Source organism: Cebidichthys violaceus, unplaced genomic scaffold, assembly GCF_023349555.1.
Source record: "Cebidichthys violaceus isolate CVI_PGR_0920_01 unplaced genomic scaffold, fCebVio1.0.p SCAF_3, whole genome shotgun sequence".
Classification (NCBI taxonomy): Eukaryota; Metazoa; Chordata; class Actinopteri; order Perciformes; family Stichaeidae; genus Cebidichthys; species Cebidichthys violaceus.
In genome coordinates this window covers 19,176,447-19,203,648 of record NW_027176483.1, presented here as the reverse complement: position 1 = coordinate 19,203,648, position 27,202 = coordinate 19,176,447, and the positions used below count along the sequence as shown (strand labels likewise).

The 27,202-nt window shown below is 41.2% G+C and overlaps 1 protein-coding gene across 4 annotated transcripts in view; it reads right to left on the bottom strand.

Moving 5' to 3' along the window:
* LOC137881197 (rho family-interacting cell polarization regulator 1-like) overlaps positions 1-27,202 on the bottom strand; it is a 69,038-nt gene that overhangs the window by 6,718 nt on the left and 35,118 nt on the right. For all 4 annotated transcript variants that reach the window (XM_068723002.1, XM_068723003.1, XM_068723001.1 and 1 more), the window contains exons 3-21: positions 26,839-26,991; positions 25,402-25,480; positions 25,121-25,144; positions 23,496-23,549; positions 22,278-22,427; positions 21,956-22,019; positions 21,340-21,383; positions 20,485-20,610; positions 19,938-20,086; positions 19,126-19,258; positions 15,240-15,365; positions 13,684-13,856; positions 12,782-13,484; positions 9,970-10,106; positions 5,022-5,133; positions 3,800-3,935; positions 2,174-2,335; positions 1,838-1,996; positions 980-1,176 (exon numbers count right to left, since the gene is read on the bottom strand). In XM_068723002.1, the coding sequence (XP_068579103.1) occupies positions 980-1,176; positions 1,838-1,996; positions 2,174-2,335; positions 3,800-3,935; positions 5,022-5,133; positions 9,970-10,106; positions 12,782-13,484; positions 13,684-13,856; positions 15,240-15,365; positions 19,126-19,258; positions 19,938-20,086; positions 20,485-20,610; positions 21,340-21,383; positions 21,956-22,019; positions 22,278-22,427; positions 23,496-23,549; positions 25,121-25,144; positions 25,402-25,480; positions 26,839-26,991 (2,881 nt within the window). The remainder of the gene's footprint in view (positions 1-979; positions 1,177-1,837; positions 1,997-2,173; positions 2,336-3,799; positions 3,936-5,021; positions 5,134-9,969; positions 10,107-12,781; positions 13,485-13,683; positions 13,857-15,239; positions 15,366-19,125; positions 19,259-19,937; positions 20,087-20,484; positions 20,611-21,339; positions 21,384-21,955; positions 22,020-22,277; positions 22,428-23,495; positions 23,550-25,120; positions 25,145-25,401; positions 25,481-26,838; positions 26,992-27,202) is intronic.

The following is a 27,202-nucleotide window of genomic DNA, read 5'->3' as shown; positions in this document are numbered from 1 at the left end:
TTATAAAAGGTGCACCATGTTTTTCTCATAAGCCAATCAGGGCCTGATAAGGAGGGGGTCTTAAAGAGACCGGTGTTATAGAATACAGGTATATTCACCAGAAAAATTATGTTTTTTTGAAACATGTACATTACAGTGATCATCAACTGGTGCTTCTCTTCCAGCCCGCAGAATATCAATGAATTCACAGCGACCGCTGCAGGTGCAGCCTGTGGAGCTCTCAGGAGAGTCCATTTAACTCTACTGCTCACATGTGTGGAACAGAAATTCTAGAGGACCAGTGTTACCCACAAAGGTTTGGGAGTGCACCAGTTGTTTTTGTCTATCAGCTGTAGCATTCTAGTCGGCTTTGCCCGGTTAGCCGGGTTAATTAAGCTCAACTGACCACAATTTGTGTCAAACTGTATTCCGACATTGTTCAACTAAAGCCCGGTATATCTGTGGTTAAAACATTTTCATTTACGACGGCATCACCCGAATGTGTTGTTCAGCAGAAGAAAACAAAAACAGACTTCTCCCCACAGCGTTCATGCTGAATCAGCAATAACTAATGCTAGAAGAGTGTGTATCACTGCAATGTGCCTTCACATGTCTGTTGTGCCTGCCCGCTCTAAACAGCACCAGCTGCAGTTCCCAATTAAAGGAATGCATTCTGAAATGATGTTTCCTTATTTACAGATTTGAACAGAACTGCTTCCTTGGTGGAGGTGAGAGCATTTTCTAGTATTGCGTTATCATTATGGATTTCCCATTTTTTTAGGAGTCTGTTCACACTGACAAAAGCTAATCTTTTTTGTTTTTTGAAGTACAGACCTGAAAATGAGCATATGTCTCCTTTAAACAGTACAATCGGAGAGGTAGTGTCTCAGGCATGACATGAGGTCAAAGAGAAAAGTCAAAAAGAACACAATTTAGTAAAAGAAAAATACATTTGAAATATTCTTATCTTTAGTGTTTGAAACGTCCTGTGTCCTCTCACCTGCTCTCTCTGTCGGGGCTGGGCAGCCAAGCTCCTCAGCACAGAGCTGGCAGACGCCGACACTTTGCCTCGTGGGTCTTTCAGAAGTTTGGCCACAGCGTGAAGCCCCTCTCTCCTCAGGCTGCACTCTGCAGGACGCCGCAGAGCGTGCACGATCGCCTCCTGGTCACATGACGCCAGGCTCTGCACCAACCACACTGTTGGAGGGAGGTTATTGTCACCAATCAGAAGCCTTTTCTGCATTCATTAAAGGCAGGGTTGGTAATCTTTTTGTTGAAATTCTCATTACATCCTGACAGTTATCAATTAATCAAATGCTCTGATTAAAAAAAAAAGAGAAGAAAAGTACGCAAATTACGTGACAAAAACATCAACAATGACTTTTCGTGTCACATGGGGAATAAACCGCGGTCTACTGGCTGACAGATCGCTTGTTGGAGCCATCCACCTTCCCTCCTGATGGCCCGGTGTGTGATTTAGCGGTATTTATTCTTCCTCGATTTGTGATTACGTGCATAACATATGAAAAAAATGTCGTGGGATATCTACAAATTATGGCGCATTATTTTTCAAAGGTATATCTACGAATGTTGGATAAGACCAGCCTGGCTCATGTTGGTTGTTTACGTTTTGGGGGAGTGGCTTTGGAGGGAGGCCTGAAGGGACAAGCAGCTGACTTGGCGACTTTCTCTCTAGATTTAGCACATTTTTGAGCTAGTGCCTCTAGCTGCTTTCATTGGAATAGAATTTGCAGCACTGAGCTGGGTTTTTCAGTGGGATGGTTTTCAAATCTATCGTACTCTTGCTAGTTTCTCGACACTACCGAACCTAGCTTTAAGCTTCGTGTGGGTGTGATACCTTCTTCTGCCAGCTCGGTGATGAGTGTTTCCATGTCTATAACGCTGTTGGCCTCCAAGTAACTCCACAGCTGGAACAGCGTCACCATCACTCCGTCTCTGCTGTCAGCCCGCTGCGGTAACCTCTGATCCAGCACTCGCTCGACCAGTCTCAGGAACACTGGACAAACACACTCATACAGCTGTTAACATCGTACACACACACACACACACACACACACACACACACACACACACACACACACACACACACACACACACACACACACACACACACACACACACACACACACACACACACACACACACACACACACACGTCCAGATGTGGTTGTACCTGTGTCGGCCATGTTGCCAGCCCTCTCAGGCAGAATCCCAGAGTAGAGTGTAGACAGTGTAACCAGGAAGCTCTCAGCAGACACGCTGTACACGCTGCCCTGCCCCACACACTGTTGCCATAGTGACACAGCACCCAGGCACAGGCCCAGCTGTGGTATCACTGTGACGGAGGACGATAGGACGGAGAAACAAGAGAGGAAAGGTAAGCGGGAGTCTTTTATTTGTGGATCAACTTACTGAAGTTTCACCTTTGCAGGCGGAGACTTCACAGAAACACTAACACGGACATCGGCGGAGAAGTTTCAGAAGCTGACAAGGGATTTGGTTGAAGCAAACAGAAACCATTCGTTTTTCTCACTTTTCTAACATGTGCTCTATCAATCCACATAGGTTGCTCTCATTCCAATGTGGTCCTGCTGACCTACTGTGGACAGATGTTCCAACATGATAGAGTCGAAAGCACACAAGACGCGCTCACGAAGCTTTACAGGTGTGTATTTGAGATGAGTTCAAAGATGGGCGTGGTCCGAGAGAGGGCGACAGAAGTATGGGGGTCGGAAGTTTAGATTGACTTAGATGACGTGTGCAAACACCAACTCTGAGTGATCCTGTAAAATCCTGTAGCATGTTGATAGAAGTGGTGCTACAGCACCACGATACATTGAAACAGCTGTTACTTACAGAGCTGACTATTCTCAGGATTCAGCACAACTGTCCATCACTAGTCGTGTTTCCATCCAGTTGTCAAATTGAATTTTAAGCAAACTTTTAATGTTTTGTGGAATTTGTTTCAATTGGTCAAGTTGTAATTGTCCATTCATGTCAGCTAGTATTGTTTCACGCTGTCCTGAGACAAAGACAAACTTATGAACTGATTCAAGCGCTGCCAACAGCAGAAACAGCTGATCAGTCATGTGACTTAGGTCAGCACTCAGAGAAAAGTCAGAAGTTATTTGGTAAAGGCGTTTCCATAACGTTAAGCACATCAACTTTTTTTGCGCACTTCATACAGTTCTTTATAATGCAAAACTTCAAATGTGTTACTTTGTGTATTTTGATTAAAATCCAGATGAAAATGTAAAGTAAAAAGAACGGTGAAACGTTTCCGTTATTAAGTATCACATTTAGTGGACGTGTGCTCTCTAGGTTTCTGTGTTTTCTTGTAGTTTAATGTGTTTTGATCAGCTACATATTTGATCTTACAGCCTATGTTCAGCAGTGACCAACAGAACCATACTATGGATAATCCTGTTGTCAAATTAATAAAAAATGATGTATCACTTAACGCAAGTTAGCTGACTTGCTACCAGGCTCATCTTATCAGACAGGAAGCAACATGCAATGTGTACTTTAGGTAGTCATTCACTGTGCCTTTGTCATAAACACACCCGTTACATGCACCGATGTGTATTTGATCATATGTTCATGTGTATTGGTCATCTATGGGTCACTGAACAGCGGGCAACAATTTATCATTTTATCAATTTCTGGTCCAACACCATGAGACGACGCATGGAGGGTTCAGTGGAGAAGAGACATTAAGGTCAGGGTTTTTCTTTTGTGAGACTATGGTGATAGATGCTGATCAGAGAGGTCCAGACACACGTGCAGACACCAGCTCTACCTTCAGCAGGCGGTCTGAGGCGTCTCGGGTTGTCCTTGGCGATGCGTCGGATCATTTCCAGGACTCGAGTCTCTCTCAGCAGTCTGTCCAAGGCGTACATCTCCCCACAGCGCAGCGGGCCAAACATACCCAGACACTGCAGACAAGATGTCAGATATCACTCATGTGGTCCACCGTTTTAGTGATGTCACGGTTCGTTTATCAGAGAACACACCAGTCTGATGTGGTTTTCACACAGAAATCTTAGTGTTACAACTAACACCTTGATAATGACTAAAACTGCTACCACCTTTCTGCTCCGCAGTAGTAAAACTACAACAAACACTACAACTAGAACTGCTAAAGCTACTTACAGCTATACATGTATTACTTTGACTTACTGTGGATTTCCACAGGTTACAAAAGCATTTAACCTTCTTTTAAAAATGAATGCCAACCACTTCATACTTCAAATTATGACAGATAATCAGAGATAATATGTACTGGTAAAATTAAAAAAAATACTTGAACTATTGTAAACACAGCCTAACAAGTACCTATTCAATTACTACAGCTCCTTTATCTTCACAACAGAACTTCAAATTCAACTCCTTGAATAGTGTAATGATGAATAAGATTACTCTTCTCCTCTTTTTGTCTATAAAGTGCTGCTTATGTGTTAAGAGGGATTGACAGATCAAGTATCTCTGCTAAGCTGGAGGCTTGACATTCTGAAATCAAGCGACTTTTACTTTGAAGGCGAGCTGTCTCTGTTTCAGACTCTCGACTTCCTTTACTCAACTTTCATTAATAAAGTTGGATAATGGAACAAGCTGACATTTTGTTGCGCTGAATTACATTGCACGTGTTCATTCAATGCAACAATAACACAGACAAAGCATTAACCGCGTTTAAGCAGCATCAGCTATGAACAATGAACTCACACGTAGCAGAAAACATTTACATGAACACAAGTAGACCAATGAGATGAGGTACTACCCCTAAACTGACATTGTTCATTATACAACGTGAACAATGGAACATGAATCATACTTTGTGCACGGACCTTGTTACCTAAGCGAAGAGCAATGATAACAAAATGTTGGTGAATCCCAGAAATCATTGGTTACTAACAAAGTAAGAGGGAATTTGTTGTTATCGCTTCCTGCATGAGGCCTTTTGTCCCATGAGCATGTGCACTGAGCAGCTAGAGACCTGAAATGACATAAGAACAGTTTCCTACCAACAGCTGAGTGCTGCAGTTCTCCAGGTGGACCACCAGGGAGCGGTCTAAAGTGGTGCAGCCCGTGGTGAGGGGGGAGGTGGGGCTGTCCCAGCCTCTGTCCTGCAGAGACCTGCAGACACACAAGAGGCACTTTCAATGACATAATCAGTGTCATGATTACGTTAACGCCGTTAGTGTCAGGATTTCAGTTCAGTTGATTAATGCTTTTGTGTCCCTCAGTGGGGAATTAGTCACTCAGCATAGCAATTACAGACGCATAGGATAACAACAATATAAAACAGGCAACACATAATCAATTAACATGATTATGCACAAATTATTTGATTAAGTACAAAAAAAGTAAACATTATCACACACACACACACACACACTTCAGCCTTGGTTATATTCCCAAACAGACGCGTAGTAGTTCCGTTTGTACTGTCCACTTGGAGGACACCGTCCACCAGTGGCCGTGTGTTTTATACCTGGGCCTTCTGTGCTGTCCTACTACAGTTCAACCACATCCTAGTAACCTCACTGTGACGCCACAGCTACGGTTATTATTTGTTTCTAGGGGTGTAACAATACACGTATTTGTATTAAACCGTTCGGTACGAGGCTTACGAACCGAACAATACGTTTGAATAATACTAGTGCATTTGGAAAATACAGAAGCTTGAATTGTGGGAAATATAATGTTCTTTCGGTGGAGCCACTGCGCTCAACCTGGCAACCTACCCAACATGCTGTCTGACACGCCCACTCTGGTGAGGCGCTTGTGCTCTGGGATGCATACAATGCTAAATTAGCTTAGCAGGAAAACCACAGCAGCTACATGATACATGCTCTCCCCGCAGCATTTAGCTGTTCCATACTGATTCAAACAGGGCTAAAGAAATCGCCACACAATCCACATTTCTCCAGACCATAATTCTTGCTTTGTAAAAGAAAACATGACGTGATGCTTCGTCATTAACGGACAATGCATATAGTCAAAATCAGTGTAATTAACACAATGACAAGAACAAACTCACAAGAACCAGTCACATATATTTATATGACAACAAAGACAAAGTCCATCCTCCTTTCTTTGTTAACAAAGAGTTTAATGACGCGGTTGTACAGAACATCGGTGCGGTTCAGTTCCAGTAAGAGGTCCTCCTGCGAACGTGTTCGTTGAGTTGTAGATCCACCCGGGTCTCAGCAAAAGTTTTCAAAAGCACCGTAGCTTGTAAGTGCTATGGTGTCGTGTTGCTGCCTTGGTTAGCAAATCCAGCGTAGCTCCAAACACCAAGACGCTCAGTCGCAAATAAAACGCATTCTTAGCCATAAAATGTGCAACGCTTCTCCGACGCTGTCAGCCAGGAATACCGTTCGTACAAATCCTCTTCCTGGCTGGGTCAGGGCTGCTAGCTGTGGGGTTGGCCGACCCTTTCCTTCAATGTCCAGCTTTTCTGGAAACGTCCTTCTCCAGAAAGGCGTTGCCAGTAACTCCCAAATCCGTTTCTCCTTCTTCAGCAATTGAGTGTTAAAAAAAAACAAAGCTACACCAAGCAAAGCGCTAAAAATGGCATAACTTCTTACATATCTTTCAACTTGAACTTGAACTACTACTACTACTAACTTCTGCTAGCTAGCTTCAGCTTCACAACAGTCAAGCTAGCCCACTGACCGATCACACCGCACGTTAATGCTGAGCTGCACGTTAACACTGACGTACTTGTAGGCTACCTAGACAGCTCTGACATGTCAAAGAATACGCCCAACATGTCAAACTAAAGATCTGATTGGTTGAAGACAATGACAATCAACAACATCGTCTTCATTTACTTAAACGGCGAAGGCATTCTTGCAGGCCTCGGGCCTCTCTTCTTACCTAGAGACATAGGGGTGAAATCTGATTGGATAAAAGCTCTACTTAAAACAAGCTGCGCTGGAGGCAGCGCTGCAGGCTGGAAGTAGAGCAACTGTATATATCTTGCATTTCATATCCACTGTTCATACTGTTTATATTGTCTATATTCTTATACTACTCATACTGCTATTTTTCTTTTCATTATTTATCTGTTATCTATACTGTTATTTATCTAGCACATTGCACTGCACCTTACTGCTTCTTTTTGTACTTCTGGTCAGACGCTAAAACTGCATTTCGTTGTACTAGTACTTGTACTCTGTGCAATGACAATAAAGTTGAATCTGAATATGAACAGAGGAAGACAGTAGCTGTGCAATGAGAAAATAAGCTAATGGGAAAAATAATTACAATACATGTAGTGTATTTATGAAAAATTATTAAATTATAAAATAGCTATAACTTTGTGATTCTGTTTAGGCCAGCAGAGAAGGCCTTGCTGGCCCTGACGGCCCACCACTGCCGTCCGGACATGAGCAGTAGATTGCTTGGCTCCCATTTGTAGAGTCACAACAAATTGGTGGTTCACAGACGTCCGCATAGAGCTGACGTGCACAACCTTTGACCATATGTACGTCACGCTTACTCTAGTGGACCCTTGCATACTTGCAAATGCTTAAAGTATGACTTTGGCTTAAAGCGACAATCCTTAAGATTTCAGTCCAGTAGAATTTCTGTTAGAGTGAAAACAAAGATGTTGAGCTCAGCGTTTAGCTGTCTGGATTGCATACTAACATGCTATTTTAAGAATTGTGTGTGTAGTTCCATTTTTTTGTCTGTATGTAGCCTGGAGGCAAACTCCGGTTCTGAAAAGCGAAGTCAGTGCTTCGTGTGTTAAAGCTGCATTCTCTCTAATGACCATCAGGGGGTGACTCCTCTGGTTGTATAGAAGTCTATGAGAAAATTACTCCACTTCTCTCTTGATTTATTACCTCAGTAAACATTATAAACATGAGTTTATGGTCTCGATCTCTAGTTTCAAGTCTTCTTCAATACAGCGTGATGTTCATTTAGTAAATTATGGTCCATTTAGAGTCAAATAGACCATAAAGCAGGGTATGCTTTAGGGCGGGGCTACCTTGTGATTGACAGGTCATACAGCATCTCTACGTTACTCCTCCTCAGTCCAAATATGGTCACTTACGTTCACTGGTTGCAAAAAAAACATGATAGCGACGGCCAAAACGCTGACACAAGGCGTCAAAACATCAGTCCACAAACCAATGGGTGACGTCCCGACGTCTACGTCCACTTCTTGTATACAGACTGTGGTTTATACAGCACTTTTTCTGGAAATGTCACCACAGACACCCAGTTCATAATACTGCAAATATATAAATATTGCAATACTTTCATCAGTGGGCCATATAGGCTCACATTTATGTTACTGCCTTCAGTGAAAGATAGTGACTTAACAGACATTTATTTAAATGAAGATCTTCAAAGATTGTCACTTTAAAACTGAATGTTTGTATTCATTACAGATGGCCCTGAGCATCCTGTAGCTCTGTCCTTAGGGCAGCAGCTCCAGTAAATATGCTTTTACTCACAACTTTTCTTGATTGGCCAGCTGTGCAGTTAGTCTACTCCTAACCCATACTACCAAAACCTTATTTAAATGTGTTAGTGATGCCAGCGGCATGGCTCGAGGTCTTTGGTTTGGGCTGAAATATCATTGGATGGATTAAGATGAAGACTTTCATGGTCCCCTGAAGACTTTTTTTAAAGGGCCACCATGAGGGTCGCAATTGTGATTTTGAGTGAAATATCCCAACATGTTCCCCGTAACTTTTCCTCTAGCGCCGTCATCAGGTCAGGTTTTAAAATGATCAATCCTTTGGTTTATGAATACATAAATGAAATTCCCATCAGCCTCAGCTGTAGTCCGTGTTTAGTGCCAGTTAGCAAGTGTTAGCATGCTAAAGATGTGTTGCTGAATCTTAGTCTTGTTGAATTTACATTGCCAATATTGAATATTTGACCATATTCATGTTTAAAAAGACTTTAAGGCATTACTAATGGTGATGAAATGATCCAGTAAACTGGGTTAGAATTTATACTCATTAAAAAGATTGAGTGAAGTGAAAAATAATGAATACTGTTTCTTAGTAGGTGTCATTATAAAACTATGGAACTAAACAACTTTCTAAAATAATTTTTAGCAAGAAATTAGATGAAATTTTTATCTTAAGATACCATAATCTACACAGGGATACAACACTATATAACAAGACATGGAAACAATGTAGCCATCAAGCCAAGAAAAATGTATCCTTGTGAGGTCGAATTTCAATGGTGTTGTGTTATTTCGAGGAAGTTCTGAAAACATGTTTTTTTCCAGCCTACTCTCTCAGCGGCAAACAGCAGTTTAATCAACAGAGCAGTGATGTTACAACACGGCTCCACTAGATGGCAGCAAGACTCTTCAATACTAGGAGCTAGATGAGACTGAACGTCTGCTTACTGGGAACAAATGAAAATGTGAAAAAACACAGATTTTTTTTTTACTTGATATAGGAACAAATCTTAAATCATTCACATGTATAGAAAATATTCAGAAAATTACGTTTAGAACTGCAGTATTTTTCAACCTGGAAACTATTTTCACATATTTTATTTCAAAGTGACAAATAGGGACATGTTTTTGAAATTGGTAAAATTGGCGATAACAAAGAGACCTGATCAAGCAAAAGGTAAATAAAAATGTTTAATATCTCTGTAGGGTTCTTTCCATAATGTAGTCAGACACTTCTAATCATAATCTGTGGCTACAACAACACTGGAAGTGGATCTACATTGACGGTGAGGAGTTGCCCCGAGTGATGACATTGAAACCTGTTTCTGGACCAATTTAAAAAAATGTTGTCCCCATTAATAAACATGAAAACATGTGAACATTGTGTCCTGGTTGAAAAATAGCTAAGTTACCCTCTAAGGACATGTCATTTCATTTACTCACTGATGAAGAGTGTGTGGTGGTTTTGGATAGATCATACATTTGGTTGGGTTTCAGTATTTTACAGTTGCAGTTCATTTGTCAGCACTGACCTTCCACTTCTAATCCTCTTGTCGCCCTTCTCCTCCTCTTCCTCCTCCCAGTCAGATGTGTTGAGGAAATCGAAGCTGCCCAGAGCCGTTTCTACAGTGAGGCTGACCACGCTGGGCGACCGGCTGTGCCTACCGCCCTACACACACACACACACACACACACACACACACACACACACACACACACACAGATCCATAGTCAGACCATACATCAATAGTCAGGTATGTCTTTGATGCCCACAGCAGTACAGATGAACACTCCTCATGACTCTCAGAGCAGAGTAACCGCTGAACTGCTGAAGCTACAGCAGCAGATACACATGAGCATTCTTTCAGATAGCTCTAGTCGCTAATATTAGCACCATTAGCTTAGCAGAGCACCAAGCTGTCACTGTACTGACCTGAACATTGTGTTTGTTGTATCAATGCTAATATGTTTCATACTAAACAGTATCTCAGACAACGTTTGTAGCTTTACACACAAAAAGTTATTTACATCCAAATAATTATTTCTCACGTAACCTTCACACTTCCGTACTTATTGTAACCCATATCACAATCTATTTGTTGTTTTGCTGTTTGTTGCCAGGCGGCAACTTCCGATTCTGGCGAATGAAGCCATGCGGTCTTAAAACTTGCATTCTCTCTCCTGACCAGTAGGAGGCGACTCCTCTGGTTGCAAAAAAAAGTCGGATTGTATAGAAGTCTATGAGAAAATGACTCTACTTCTCTCTTGATTTATTACCTCAGTAAACATTGTAAACATGAGTTTATGGTCTCAACCTCTAGTTTCAAGTCTTCTTCAATACAGCATGATGTTCATTTAGTACATTATGGTCCATTTAGAGTCAAATAAACCATAAAGCAGGGTATGCTTTAGGGCGGGGCTACTGTGATTGACAGGTCTCTATCAGAGACGTTACGTCGTCTCTAGGTCACTCCTACGCATTGCAAATATGGTAACTTCTGTTCATTGGCTGGCAAAAAAACACAGCGACGGCCGTAATCCAAGATGGCGACGGCAAAATCACCGAACTCAAGGCTTTAAAAAGGGAACTCCACAAACCAATGGGTGACATCATGATGACTACGTCCACTTCTTACATAAGGACTTTGCCTAAACCTAACCGAGTTATTTCCTGTGAAAACAGAAGTTTATTTTGAAAAGACTGCATGCATCGACACGTGTTGCAGGACTTTCGTAGGAAAACAGTCAGGATACGTTGCATGCCAGACTCATTCCTCAAAATGAGTACTACTCCTGCTCTCTGACTGAGCAGCATCATTCCTGCACCAGTGAGGTGAGAATGCTGCAAAGGGATTCTTATGGGGACAAAGTACAGTACAAACTCTTGTAAACATTTGTGAATTTGAGTTTACATGCCAGGCTTGGATATGTGTATCCCAGTGATCAGCATTAGCGCTAGCTATGTGGTTGCTAGCAATTAACGTAAGTGACTCACAGGCTAATTGAAAGGATAATGGCTTCTCTGCACTAATAACCCTCTCTGACATAAATATTTGCGCTAACAGCATGCATCTTTGCGACTGTATGTATGAAGCCTGATTAAGAGGCACAGAAAAGTAGCCAGCAAATTATGCATGTAAAAAAAAGACTACTGTTATTTATATATGGATATGACTGATACAATGTTTCAACCACAGATGGTCATGATGAAACCTCACATCATTATCCCCTAATTAACTTGAATTAGTTATCTGATAGTGGACATTTTCTTTGATTGAGATTAATTGAGCCTGATGTGATTTACATCATACTGTATGTTGATACTCTTTATATTTACTTTCAGACATAATAGACAACATGGTCTATGCATATCCGATTTGCCAAATCATATTACAATATGTGAGACAACAAGCAAATAATGCAATAAAAAAAAATATTGTTACTTATTGTCCAAAATATTCACATGGGATCTTTGTGATCACACAGATTATGTAATCAGGAGATGATGGCGGGACAATTCAACACATACTGAGCATAAATCACTTCTTCACCATTACCTGAGGAGCACCATCTGGGGTTGAATTTATGTAATTCATATCCACATTAAATAAACAAAGTGGGAAAAAGATAGTGGCGTTACTTCTACTTGACAAAGTGTTTTTACAAAGTAACGGTTACTTCTACTTGACAACTTGTTTTTACAAATTATCAGTTACTTCTACTTGACAACTTGTTTTTACAAAGTAACGGTTACTTCTACTTAACAACTTGTTTTTACAAAGTAACGGTTACTTCTACTTAACAACTTGTTTTTTTACAAAGTAACGGTTACTTCTACTTAACAACTTGTTTTTACAAAGTAACGGTTACTTCTACTTAACAACTTGTTTTTTACAAAGTAACTGTTACTTCTACTTAACAACTTGTTTTTACAAAGTAACGGTTACTTCTACTTAACAACTTGTTTTTACAAAGTAACGATTACTTCTACTTAACAACTTGTTTTTTACAAAGTAACGGTTACTTCTACTTAACAACTTGTTTTTACAAAGTAACGGTTACTTCTACTTAACAACTTGTTTTTTACAAAGTAACGGTTACTTCTACTTGACAACTTGTTTTTACAAAGTAACGGTTACTTCTACTTAACTTGTTTTTACAAAGTAACGGTTACTTCTACTTAACAACTTGTTTTTACAAAGTAACGGTTACTTCTACTCAACAACTTGTTTTTACAAAGTAACGGTTACTTCTACTTGTTTTTACAAATTACAATTAAAATTACAATTACTACACACCTCTAAAAGCAACTTTTCTCGTTTCCCACACATGCTCCGTTCTCACCTTTAGTGTGACCTGCAGCAGCTTCAGCTCTTGCTCCAGTATTTGTAACTCAGGGAACTGTCCTCTATAATCATCTAGAGAGGAAACCACAGCTGCCAGGGCATCTTCAAGCCCACTGTCCACAGGACCATCACCCTCCCTGGAGAGACAATCTGCTCCTTCACCTGGCGTCTCCTCCTCCACCGACACCCGCCGGGCTACATACGTCACGTCCACACTCTCTGGGCACTCTGGCGGTGGGTTTGTGTTCATTTGTGACGAAGTGTTAGAGTCCACTACTTCAGTCCTGGGAGGGGAGGATGATAGGACAGAGCCGGACGGGTCCTGTTCCTCCCTGTGTATATCTGTGACGTCTTCAGGCGTTGTCTTTTCTTTGAAGACAGCGAGCCTGGTTGGAGACATGTCAGCGTCTGAGGCAGCACAGCTGGGCGGCTCAGGAGTTCTGCTGGGCAGCTCCATTTCGATGTCATTGACGGAGAGCTCTGAAGCCAAAGACATCACCTCTCCGGATTCGGCTGACCTGTCCGTCAACACGATGCCATCGGCGCTGTTTTCACTGATGTGGCTCAGAGAGCGCGAGTAGCTACGGGAGGCATGGCTGTTGGTCGCCGCCCCATCAGCTGTGGTGGAAGACTGTTTCCCTGTGTCCTCTACCTCACTGTCAGGTCTTGTCATCACAGTGACCGTCCCCTTTTCCTCTTCCCTGCAAATCAGTTTGAGTGTTAGTTCATGTTAGTATTGATAGTGCACGCTATATACTAAACACACAAACACATCTCTGTGTCCATGGTCAAATGTAACAATGAATATTATTTGAAAAACGTCACATTATGAGACTGTAATGTAGAATTTAAATAAATTCCACCCAAAAAAGAAGCACAGAAACCATAATCGGACTCTACCTGTCATTCTGTGCTTGGTGTCCGGGTGTGTCGGGAATCTCCCTGATGGTGCGGACTTTGTGGGTGGAGTTTGGAGTTGAGGAGGAGGAGTCTCTGGGGCAGAACGAGATGTCAGGCTGCGGGGAGGAACTCCCGCTCACAGCTGGCTGGATGTCTGGTGTCACCACCACTGACTGGAGAGCGAGAGAGACGTAGACACGCTGAGTCACACAGACAGTCCAACCCAACGCAATAACAAAAGGTGTGTCCCGTTTTTTCCCCCTCGTTTCTCTTTGTTCTGATGCAGAATGATAGACCGGTTGGCTGAACCAGATCAAACCCTCATTGAACTGGTGCTCTACTGCTGTCCACTGAATTTCTTTTGATTTGTTATTGCATGTTTTCCCTTCACCAAAGATGTTAGACACCAGTACAGGAACTACATTGTGAGACTTTAAATGCAGCTCTTCTAGTTTAAGTTTAGTGAGGGGCCGTGGCTCTGCAGGTGAGTTTTTTTTAGGAGTTTAGGTACACAGCCTCAAATCTACGGAGAGACTGTTCTAACCGACCGCATCGTTGTTTGCAATGTTAGCTTTATTAGCGCTGTTAGCACCCTATCTGTGAGCCGCCGGCTTAGCTGTCGTCGTGTTGAAAACCGTGTTAGATACGTTCTGAATTTCAAATTCAGCACTTTTAATGTGAGAGTTAGGGTTAGTTAGGGGCAATATGGTTTAGAAAAAATATATTTGTATGTGATGGAAAAGCTGAGATTGTTGTAATGAATATCTATTCTTCTATTACATCTCCCAAAATAAACTGAACACAGTTTCTATATTCCATGTCAATCCATGTGTTTACAACATCTGGACAAGTATCGTTATCTTTTGTACGCTTATTCTTCCTGACCAGGAAACCAATCCTGCACATCCTCTTTGATGCTTTTTATAATCGACATGAAGCTGAGTTTTGACAGAAAAAGGCAAATTCTCATTCCGAGATAGTTTTCTCCTCAGAGAGAGGAAAAACCTCCAGGTGGAGCCGAGGTGACAATGCTAGTGTTGCAGCATTGTTTCTCACATAATATACCGTCACAGTATTAAACAGTGAAACAAAGTGATATAATAATTAAACAAAAGTTAATGTTTGATAAAAAATACAGTGGCCAGCAGTGTTAGGAAATACTAAAGAGTTCTTTAAAAATGAAACTAGATATTTGTGAGCAGCTTTTAAAGATGTAACCATAGACTGTATATGTAGGAACCAATGGGCTGACATGGTTGGTTTTGGTCTGGTGTGATCTGAATATACAGAGTATCACCAGCATGATCCTTTAAAACCTTTAATTTATTTGTAAAGATGCAAACAAATAATGGTTCTTCAACCTGTTAAAAGTGAAAGACAAATCAATGACAATGTTTGACAAGCCATCAGGGTCGACTGCATGGATCACCATGATGGAGCAACATGCAGACATGTTGATCTAACTTACAAACCAATCCTGAACAAGGACAATGACACCGTGATAGACAGAGAGAAGAGCTGGATAGAATCATAAAGAAGGTTCATCTGCGCGTTACCTTGTGATGTGTAGAGTTGCGTAGCCCTCCCACAGAGAGCCGAGGACTGGAGGAGTCATCAGAGGATTCTGATGAATTAGACCACGCTGTTCCGTTCTCTAACTCTTCATGACGGCGGAGCATGTTCTATAAGAGAGCAGCGCTGTGTTAAAGGCTGGACTGAGGAGAAAGTGGTGGCTTAAATGTATGTTCTTGGCGCTTTGACCGCCACAAGCAGAGCGTCATCTAGTCCCATTATATTCAAGAGGAGGCAGACAATCTGGATTGATAAATAGCACTAGAGGAAAGAAACACGTGTGTGTTTGATGTTGGGGTGAACTGTCCCGTTAACCTGTGATTCCATTATTTAAAATCCTGGAGGCTAATTGACAAAGACAAAAAGAACTGAGGGCCTCACTTCCATTCTGGTTCACACACTTAGTGATTATTTTCGCTGTGTAAGACTCTGGATTCTTTCACTTTGCTGATATGTCACACATCACACGTCAACAGCAAACATTGAAGGAAATCTGTTGGTTGGGTTCAATTGGACCGACAGCTTTTGACGATTCAGGGTGCATCCGATTAAACAATCTGGCAAACTCGAATAGACAGTCATTAATTATCTTCAGTTCATATAACGAGCAGCGTTCAACTCTGCTTTGTTCTCTTCCATTCTGCTTCAGTAACCACATTTGTAGAAAAGTGAGCGTACTGCACAAGAACAGCTGAATGGAAATGGATATGTCAACAGAGAACCTTGAGGCAAACAGAGCTAAGTGGACACACTCCCACATGTATATCAACGGGAAACTTCAGAGAACATCTCCCTATTAAACTGCCATGGGATGTTGCAACATACTAAATTGTACTGACCTGGTGACCAAACAAAGTTTGATCAATGTGCCAAAATGAATAGAATTGTTATAAAAGCTGCTCTATTGATATAAATATTTAGTACAAACTAACTGTGAGACTACATTGTTTGAATAGATGACAGGAGCGTCAGAATGCTAACTAAATTATTGAAGCTGCTACAAACTGACACTGTGTTCCAACACCCACACTACCAGAAAAAAGATGAAGTATGTCCCAATACAAAACATGTCAAATGCAGTATGCCAACAGTACCAGGATTTCCTACTGTATCCAATCGCATTGTGCAGTATGCACGCCAGCATTATTACTTATTCTGACCCACAATCCTCTACACGGCGGATGTATGAGAAAGAGGGTCAAAGTTGAAGATGCAATGTTAAGAGGAAGTAGTGAGTCCCAGCTGAATGCATACTGAACAGTTCGTAGCTCGTGAGGGCAGATATGGTTTGTATTAAAAGTGAAAAGAATGCGCTTTCTAACGCAGCACCTAACTTCAACGTATCGACCAGAAACATGACAACATTACAAGTCATCAGTCATCATACTTATCATAGCATTGTTGCACAAGGCCTCAGTGTGCTTCAAACTAGGTGCTTTTCGGATCGTCTAACAGCATTTGAAACACATTTTACAACGCCTTCTATTTCCTTGTGACCTTTAAAAATAGACAACGTGACGATCACGTCCACTCTTTGTGCAGTGCACTGCTTGGCCGGGTGTGCATAGGTGTGAAAGGAGGTGGGGGCTTGAACTGCTCTCTCAAGCTTACTTTTGTCATTTTCCAAACAACTGCTTCCATCACAGTTCATACTTAGGAAGAGCAACACCATGAATGACCTTAAGGGGAGAATGAAAAGCTGCGCATGTTGCGTTCATTAACTAAAAAGTTAATGTGTGTTTTGGGCTGATGAGACAAGATACGGTAGAGGAAGGCCAAAGTACACCGCCGCCAAACACCCTGAATCAAAAACAGCCCCCCCCTATTCATTTAAATAATCTACAACCTCCACAAGGAAGGGGCTCGTGGAGGTGCCATCCGTGCCACTGTTGTATTTCCTGTCTCAAAAAAACTGCCCAAACATGGCAACGTTTTGGATTTGAGGCCGGCGAAAGAGGTGAACCAAAAGACTATAGATTTGCTTTACTGCCACAAGGTGGACTGGCTGTGCTACGCTCTCATTCATGGTCTCTCTCTCTCTCTAGTCTAGTGTTACACATAGTAAGTCAAATTGGTGGACTTTTTGGTGTGAAAATGATTACATCAACCCAACCATTCAGAACAGGTAGAGACACTTTTCGTTGTGGTCGGATGACGAAATGTTACTTGAGATCATGTAAGGTTCAAATTCCTAGTTTTTAAAGACATTTTCCATCAGTTTCTAAGGCCTTCACACTCAGCAGCACTTTTGCGAGATGTTCAAGGAATAAAGGATAATTCCTGTTTTATCAATTTAGGGTGTTGCAATCAAAGTTTTGACCATAATTTGTATCACTTATGATAAGTAATGGTTGGAATCTGAGAACAGAGCGATACCACTACACTGAAGTTCGATGAAGTCAGACAATCAGACGGGTTGTAAACACACCAAGAGTTTATCCGGATTATCTAAAGCACTTTGTTTGGAGGTCAAGCTGAAAGTGAGCGCAGCTGAAAGGTCAGTAATAATCCTTTGCAGACAAAACTGTGCTCGCACAACCATAGTTGGTACATAGTTATTTGGGTTTTTGGAAACCAATGAACAGAAGTTAGCATATTTGGACTGAGGAGGAGTGACGTAGAGACTTATAGACCTGTCGATCACAAGGTAGCTCCGCCCTAAAGCATACCCTGCTTTATGGTCTATTTCACTCTAAATGAACCATAATTTACTAAATGAACATCAGCTGTATTGAAGAAGACTTGAAACTAGAGATTGAGACCATAAACTCATGTTTACAATGTTTACTGAGGTAATAAATCAAGAGAGAAGTGGAGTCATTTTAGACTAGACTTCTATACAACCAGAGGAGTCGCCCCCTGATGGTCAGTAGAGAGAATGTAGGGTTAAGATACTTCATCATTCATCTCTCTTCCAAACAAGTTCACCTGGAGGTGTGTTTGTCTGGCTGTCTCACAGGCTTTACACTGTCAGAACTTACATCATACAGAGTTATAGGTCCACGATTCTCCAAGGTTCGTCCTCAGAAAGTACTGTCAAGGTTCTATCGGGAGGTTGTAGTTGCCCTATAGGCCAGTGGGGAGTCATATGTATGCAGATCTTCAGTTTGACCAAACACGAAAGCAGCAGATTTCCCCTTCCTGCTCTCAACCAGTGAAATCAACTGAAGAGATGTTTGGAAACCTTGCATAGATATTTCCATTAAGCCATACACAAACAAACGGAGACTACTGTTCTAGGTTCTACACCACTATTACTGTCACTAGTCAATATTCCAGTGGGCTGTGTGTTCCTACATTCTGTCGGGGGTTCTACTGCGTATTGACTTACTGCAGTGGGCGGTCTTGTTGGTGAGCTGTCGCTACAAGAACAGCTCTGGCTAAGCGTGTCTCTGAAGATGTCCAGCAGCGGCCAGTGCTGCCGCCTGGTCAGACTCCGAGGCAGAGACTGCACGTCAAAGTAGCAGCAGGTGGAACAAAAGGGAAAGTTAGGGGCCGCTGGCTTGCTGGCTAAAAGTCAAATTCTCCCTCCACAGCAGCGGATCTAAACCACGAGATCTGAACTCCTGTTCTCTCGCAAGTACACGGCCAATTTCAGACATGTGAAGAAGCTGATCAATTCTATGATGGAAAAAGTTTTTGCTTCTTGTTTTCACATCAATTACCTTTTATGAATAATCTACCAAAACTCAAACAAACTACATTGTATTACAGTCTATGTAAAGAAGAGATGTGTTTTTTCCTCAGCTCCTCAGTCTGCACCATAAGGGTAGTGAATATCGCACAAAATACCAAAATATTCCAGACTCGAAAAGCATCAGTGGAACGTGACGTGTAAAAGAGAAGCAAATAGATTACAGAAGAACTCACATAGAAGGCCTGTTCACGTAAAGATGGCGTGTCAGGAGGACTCTGGTTGAAGATGGTTGAGAGTCTCTTACTGACGGTTGGAGCTTTGTTGACAGTGCTTGCCACTGACCCCTGGTCATCTTTATCAAATGGACTGACAGAGAGGGGAAACAGGAATGGAGGCAGGGGAAGACAGAGATAAAAGACTAAATAAATAAATATTCAATATAATATTTAAAGCAACAATGAGGAACTTTACTTTTGTGTTGATTTTGACCGTCCCTGTGGACAGAAAAGGTAGTATTTGCGAGCACCAGAGTCCCTTTAGACAACCTCTCATTTTATTGTAGCAGGGTCTCAAAGTCTGCCTAATGCAGTCCTTGATCTGGTTCTTGAAGCTCTGCCCCTGGCTGGAAGAGGAGACCCTGCTGCCGGGTGCGGAGCTTTCCACCTCCCGCCGGAGCTCCGACTGCAGATGGAAGGCTGCAGCGAAGCCGGATCTGGGTCTGTCCACGGTGTACCGGTCTCTGCTGGAGGCCCCGCTGGAGTCTGAGCTGAAGGAGTTTCTGGTGAACCTGCATGATTTCATCTGACTTCACCAGAATCCGACCCGGTGGCACCGATGACGAGCATTAAGAATAACTCTATAGAAATAGACCATCTTCTCTCTGATGGTCTCTTTACTGATGGAGGTCTGATAGAGGATCAGGACTAAACTGAGACTGATTCAGGACCAGATGAAAGTTCCTCTCAGTAACTTTAAGCTCTGTTAATGAACAACCCTTAATATTAACCAACAGTACAGGACTCATGAAGCTCAGGATCAAACTTACTTCCAGGTGACTTCGAGACTTAGTTTAATAGTCCCAAGGTCATTAATATCCACGGCAACCGTCTGGGGGAGTGCAGCAAACAGGTCCTTGGTCTCGCAGGAAACACTCCCTACAACCACGTGATTGGCTAAGCTCTTCAGCTCCGTCACCTAGGAGATCACAGAAACATAGTTTGATCACGCTACCAAAGTCTGGCTGCCTTCAACAGGTCCTTTTGTGTCAATCATTCAGGTTGAGACCGTTACACTGTCAAGCTCCAACAGTAGCAGTAACAACATGATTGTCCTTATCTGCATCAGAGACGTAACAAACGGTGCTCAATATATATATATATATATATATATATATATATATATATATATATATATATATATATATATATATATATATATAGGACCAACTTGTTAGTACAGAATCCTGGATCATGGGCATATTCAATAATGCTAAACACCAAGGGACAACATGAAGTATGCATAGGCTACCGTATACTAAGTATACATAAAAATAAATCCAAAGTCATTAAAAAAAGACATATGGAGGGACTGACCTTGACACAGAGGAACTCACTGACAAGCGGCACGAACACCATCTCTTCACTGTCCCACACCTGTTTGCCATTGATCTCTATTCTGCCTCGGAGCTTCCACCGCTGCCTGCCGTACTTCATAAAGATCTGAACACACACACACACACACACACACACACACACACACACACACACACACACACACACACACACAGCACATCAGTCTCAGTTGTGCTATTGATATTTTGTGTCCAACAGTCAGCTTCGTTGTTTTTAAGTCTTTCATACACTCACAAACTGACAGAAATAACACAAAGTAAAATATAATGCTATGTGGCCCTGATATGATGGTGTACTATAGCAACCTACCTCACCACAGTTTCTAATTAAATTAAATTTGTACAGCCCAAAATAAATGTTAAACAACATATTAAAGCTACTATGAGGACATTCAATTGTGTGTCAATTTGGCGGTCCCTGTGGACAAAGGTGGAAGTGTTTCCAAGCACCAGATTCCCTTTGGAAAACCTCAGATTGTTCGGCCCCATGCAGTCGCATCTGCTTTTATTGGTCATATAGAGGTATCACTATTAAATTGATACTGATTCATAACCAGTTAAAAGTTTCTTGTAGTAACTTTAACAACAATTATAACTATAATAACAAAAATAAACATAGACAGATGCCTTATGTCTTTTTTCAAAATTATGTTGTATTCGTATTATTTGTATTATCATTTGTGTTCATTTAACATCTTGGTCCTTTTCTGTGTATTGTATAATATTCTTAGTATTCAGATTGGTGTGGCAATACTCAACGTGATTATGGCCATTCCAATAAATTATATTTTAATTCGAGAGAGAGAGAGTAACCAACCTCATACTGGTCACCAGCACACAATCGAGCAAATCCAGCCAGACCTGAAAGACAAATAGAAACAGATCAAACACTATATTTTGTGTATTTTAGGGATTTCTTATGCACCAATTTATGGTGGAAATACATGTATTTATGTGAAAGAAAACCTAGAAATTCAGGCACCAGTTGAATACATACATAAAGGAATATGAAAAAATATAATGAAGTCTCAGTCATTCTGTATCGCTTTCTAACATTTATTCTCCTGTAGATCAACTTTCCTCATTTAATGTTATTGAGACAAGATTTACTCTTCTGTCCTTTGTGCATGTGCAACATACTGGAACTGGTAGTAAAAAATGAAGACAGTTGCTTAGTTTATGATTATGATCACATTTGATCATGAATATTTCTGACACGGGTGCAGTAGCACTGTTTTTTAATTAACATTTTGTATCAATATATAAAGAGGGACATTTTAGGATGTGTCCCCCACAATATATATTAAAATGACATGTTTGCTTCATATGTGGAGGAACAGACTAATTCAAGAAGAGAAAGAAAAAATAGAGGATGAGAGGAAGGAGGAAGAGTGAAGACACACAAGTGAACAAGCCAGATGTTTCCTTCTTACCTTTCATCCTGATGTGGAACTCCCCCAGCTGGTTCTCCAACTCGCTCTCCAACAAACACATGTTCTGTAAAGAACATGTAAAGAACATGAGAGAAGGAGACTTTAATCCATTTCTACCAAACAGATATGAACTACAGAGCTAAACTAGCCCTTTAGTTGTGATATGTTACATCCTATGTTATATCCTACTCTTTATTTAGTGCCCTTCTCCTTGCTCACACAATGGCCCTTTTCTCCCACAGTACTTTTACAATTTTTCTCCCTTCCATCTTAGTCCGCTTCCTCCCTCTATCTCTCCTCTCCTCTGTCCTCTCCATCTTACCTCTGTGTACTCTTTGTATCCTTTATTGGCTTCTGCTAAACTCTCCCTGGCCTCCTTGCTGACTTGAGAGGCAGTGTAAGCCTTCACCATCTTGTTGGCTCCGTCCCGGAGTCTCCTCTGCAGGCAGTAGGCGTCATAGAGCTCCTCGATCTGGGGAAAGAGGGGGAGAGGGGACACGTTTCATCCTCCTACCCGAAGAAGAAAGGTCAACATGTACTTACCATTTTCAATCATTGCACCCAACACTATGCAATATATTTATCTAAAATCATTCCACTCAGACACTTTAAAGGGATGGTTTGGGTGTTTTGAAGTTGTCCACCAACACACAGATGGCAGTTGGCACTCCCCAAGTTTGGAGAAACAGCAATGCACTGCTGCGGATGGGGTCAACAGCAAAATGTATTTTAGCCACCTAAAAGAATGGCCCACTAAAAACACTACATTTACAATATTTTCACCGCTTCATCTTGACCTCAGACAGTCCTTTCCAACGAGGAACCGAAGCCATTGACAACAACAGTAATTGACGTCTCAGGACACGGGGTTTGCTGGTCTATCGGTTAGTTAGTGTGTGTTATTGTGTGACTTTGGTGTTTAAAGGGTTTGCCAGAGTCATTGAGGAGAGCACAGATGGATATAAGGGCTTCAGTTCTCCGTCGGAAAGGGCTGAAAATATTCTTAATATAACATACACTTCCAACTGGTGTTGATATTTTTGGTTGGTTAAAAGACTTTTGCTGCTGCTGCCCCCATCCACAGCAGTACACTGCTTAGCTACCGTAGCGCTACTCCTGCCTGCTTCTTTATACTGGGGGTTTGCCTACTACTGCAGGTAATACACTGACTACGGATAAATACCTCATGCAACCCCACCTCAAAACATATAAACTATCCCTTTAAAGTTATCTTGCTTGCTCGAGACCAGCATGAAATACAATAGTTGAATATTTAGATAATAGTTAATATCAAGCAATAACATGAGGCCTTGTTGTTCCATGGTTGTCATACATATTATTTACATCATATACATTCCTACACATAGATATGGAAGAAATGCAACTTTAATGAAATGAATGCATATTTGGTGGAGGTTCTGTGTGTATTTTCTGTGTATTTAAGTGACATTTACCAAAACGATTAGGACAGATTTGATTCTCTAGAACTTTTCTGATGCTGAAAGGCATTGTTGTTTGAGGGGGATCACAGTGGTCTTACCTTGCTGAGGTGAAACTCCAGTCGTCTGATGTACCTCTCAGTCACCTTCACTTGCTGTCAGAGGGAAGAGGAGTCACATGTATTCCCGTTGGTCAACATAAACAGAGTCCAGCTGAGGTCAGCGTTGTAAATAAGGCTCATGCCTTCTACACTAAACACTGTGGTGGCTCCAGTCACTTGCAATGTAGTGAGTTTCTTATTTGTTTTTTATAGAGCAGGAGCACTTCCTACATATGTTTCAAATGAAAAGCCTAGCAGGAAATGATGCTCTTTAAACAGTTGGAAGGCTTTTAATGTGCAGCACATGTGCAGGACGTGTTAAGATTCATTGAGGTTATCTTAACAGCCGTAAAAAATCCCAGAGAAGTAAAAGTGACTTTAAATCAGCAGCAGAGCAGTAACTGTGACATTTAGTATTACTAAAATATGGCCATATACTTAAAGGTCTATTAGTGGTGTAACGGATCCTTTTTGATCCGTGATCCGTACGGATCCCCTCACGGTTCAGCACACATTAACCGTGGATTAATTACACAGTTTAACGTTAACCATCACAGTGTGAAAACTGACATCGTTATCCACCAATATTCAGTAAAATATGTGATCCGGACATCATTTATGTTTTCTGTTCACCGATCACTGATAATGTTGTATTGTAAACAACCAATCCGTGTTTAAACTGACAGGAGGAGAGCTAGTAACGTTAGCAGCACCGCTAACGGCTAACCAACGGAGGTTCACTTCAGTTACACTATGATGCCTTCAGGCTCTGTTCAGTGAAAATGAGGATTGGGCAAAGGTAAATGATGTTATCATGATGTGTTCACATGTAATCTTGTTGTTTGAAGATGTTTTCACAGCAACATAAATAGATATTAAAGATGAATTATCAGCCGTTTACACTAGCTCTAAACAGATTATAATACATCATTAAACTACTAATGACAAGATTTGTTTTTATCAATGAAAATCACTTTTTTTATTTCCTAATCATTTGAATTGTGTCGTTTTATGAAGAAAGACCAGCTGCTCAAACAACAAGGGGATCTGTATCCATTATGGATCATCAATGATCATCACTTAGTATCAGCAGCAAAAACACATGATCAGGGATCTCTAAAAGTTATATTTGATCCCTTTTTTCTTTTGTGCTGATGTGTGATCCAATCTGAACCGTGAGTTTTATGATCCATTGGACAACTACTGTCTCTGTAAAGACATAATACCTGATGAGAGAATGAAGTATTTATCCCTCTGTATGCATTGTTTTGTTTAAATACTACTGGTTAGCTCACTCTGCACTGCTCTCATACGGCGGTTACAATGGTGTCGTCATGGAAGCGTAACGCCCACCCTCCGGTTCCCCCTCATTGAAACACTGTTAGCTCTGTCATCACTGTTGACGTTGTTTGCACTGTAAGCGCTGTTAGCACCGTTAGCTACTAGCCGCCGGCTCAGCCGACCGTCGCATTGTTGAGAGCCGTTGAATAGATATGCTCTGAATTTCGTATAGAGCACTTTTTTTTTTTATAAAACAGGTGGAATTAGAAATAAAGGCCTGTCTCTGATAAATCTGTCAACATTCTCTCTACAGTTGAGGTACGTAAGAATTCACAGTAGCTCACCTTGTCCAGTTCATACAGGAAACCCTGTAGAGGCAGAGAACATCAGGTCATCAGTATATCTCAGATGTTTTATCACTCTTTATGTTCAGTGATATTTTTCTTTGTCAGAACATTTTCATTTTTCAACATTGACTTCAAGATGTGCAGTATGCTCAATGCCACAGGTTGAAACAGTGTGATAAAACAGCTGGTTAAGAAATAATAGTGCCTGTGTCCACATTAGACATAAGAATATTCTCATATGGTTGGGCCTGAACAGGTACAGTACAGCCAGAACATACCAGTCTGGAGTTCCTCTTTGATTCTTTCATCTGTCTGCTGAGGCTGTCCAAGTCCATCTGATGAACCTGCAGGTAGGATCTGAGAGAGAACACACACACACACACACACACACACACACACACACACACACACACACACACACACACACACACACACACACACACACACACACAGTTGACAGAAGTATTAAGTGGATGAATGTATCTAACCAAGCAGATACCTCTGCACTAACTGACCATCTCTCCCTGCCAGCGATCCCATTGGGCTGTTCTCCAGCATTCATCACTTCTTAAAGGTCCCATATTGTAGAAAGTAAGATGTCTCTTTTTATTATAATAAAACAGGTCAAGGTAACGTTGTGATGTCACAACTATACGGTCACCGGTAGAAGTGCAGCTCAACTTTGTATAGTTGACTCACACAGTGAGTCCCCGGCTGCAGTGACACTGTGAAGACGGCGACCAATCAGAGCAGACTGGGCTTTTTTTGGAGGGGGTTTTAAAGAGACAGGTGCTAAAACGGAGCATTTCTGACAGAGAGTCAGACAGACAGTATGAGAAAAATGATGTGCTTTTTGAACAATAAAGCTGGTAAACATGTTCTAGTAGAAACCCCAAATACAGGTATGAACCTGAAAATGAGCATGATATGTCTCCTTTAAAGAAAATGAATTGGGGCTGAGTGGTCTGTGTTTCAAACAACAGTTGGAACATTTTGGAAAATAAATTAAACAAACAAGACACAGTGTGTTAATCGGTGAGCTTTAGAGGTGTTGGTCAGTGGAAGTTCTTACCTTAGGACGAAGCCAAACTATCTGTTTCCAGTCTTTATGTTAAGCTAAGCTAACGGTCTGCTGGCTGTAGCTTCATACTTAACGGACAGACATGTGAGTGCTATCAATCTTCTCACCAAATCTCCCAAAACTGTCCTTTAAGTGTAAACCAATGGTGTTAAGGAGAGAAGGACAGTTTGGTTTGAGAGGTTGAACATGTTGTGACTTCACTGGTTGAACTATTCCAGAATTTCAATTGCACATTTGATGGTATCTTTAAGCCTCATGTTAGCATTAACAAAATACTTTTTGTATTAGCTTTTTCAGTGTGGGCGTACTTATTTAATTTATTTTTCTATTGGAGCCAATTATTTAAAGTTCATCTGTGAAAACTTTTTTAATACATAGAAATGGACATTACGGCTATCATTCTATTATTTTCACTAAATCAAGTCCGGCAGATTTATTGTCAACCCATGAAAGTTCCTTTGTCCTGAACCTAAACAGTAATATAATGTAGAAAGACTTATATTACATTATATATAATAATAATAATAATAATATTATATTATATTGCAGAAATATCCGTCAGTGAGTAGGAGTCACTAGTGCTCCTAGTGACTGGGATATGATCCCATATGAATGTGTGTTTGAGTGTACTCACTGAAGGCCTTTCTTCAGGGCCTCATAGACCTGGTCCAGTCGCTCCGGTTGAGGAACCTTAGGTGGTGGGTTGGACTTGGCGGACATGGTGAACATCCTGCTGGCTCTGCTGGGCTTCCGGCTGAGACCCGGAGCGCCGAACACCGAGAGGTTCCTGCAACAACAGCAGCATCATCTTTTAAATATCCTGGATCAGCAGGATCATACTCTGCTTTATCTGACAGTATTGTCGTATCACATGAGTCACAGCTCACATCACATATCTGTCTGTCCATCTGTCTCCAATGCAGATTGTAAATGTTATAATGATATTTGTCTCGTTATAATTATTCTATTTTAAACAGCACCTATTTTTGTTATAAAAA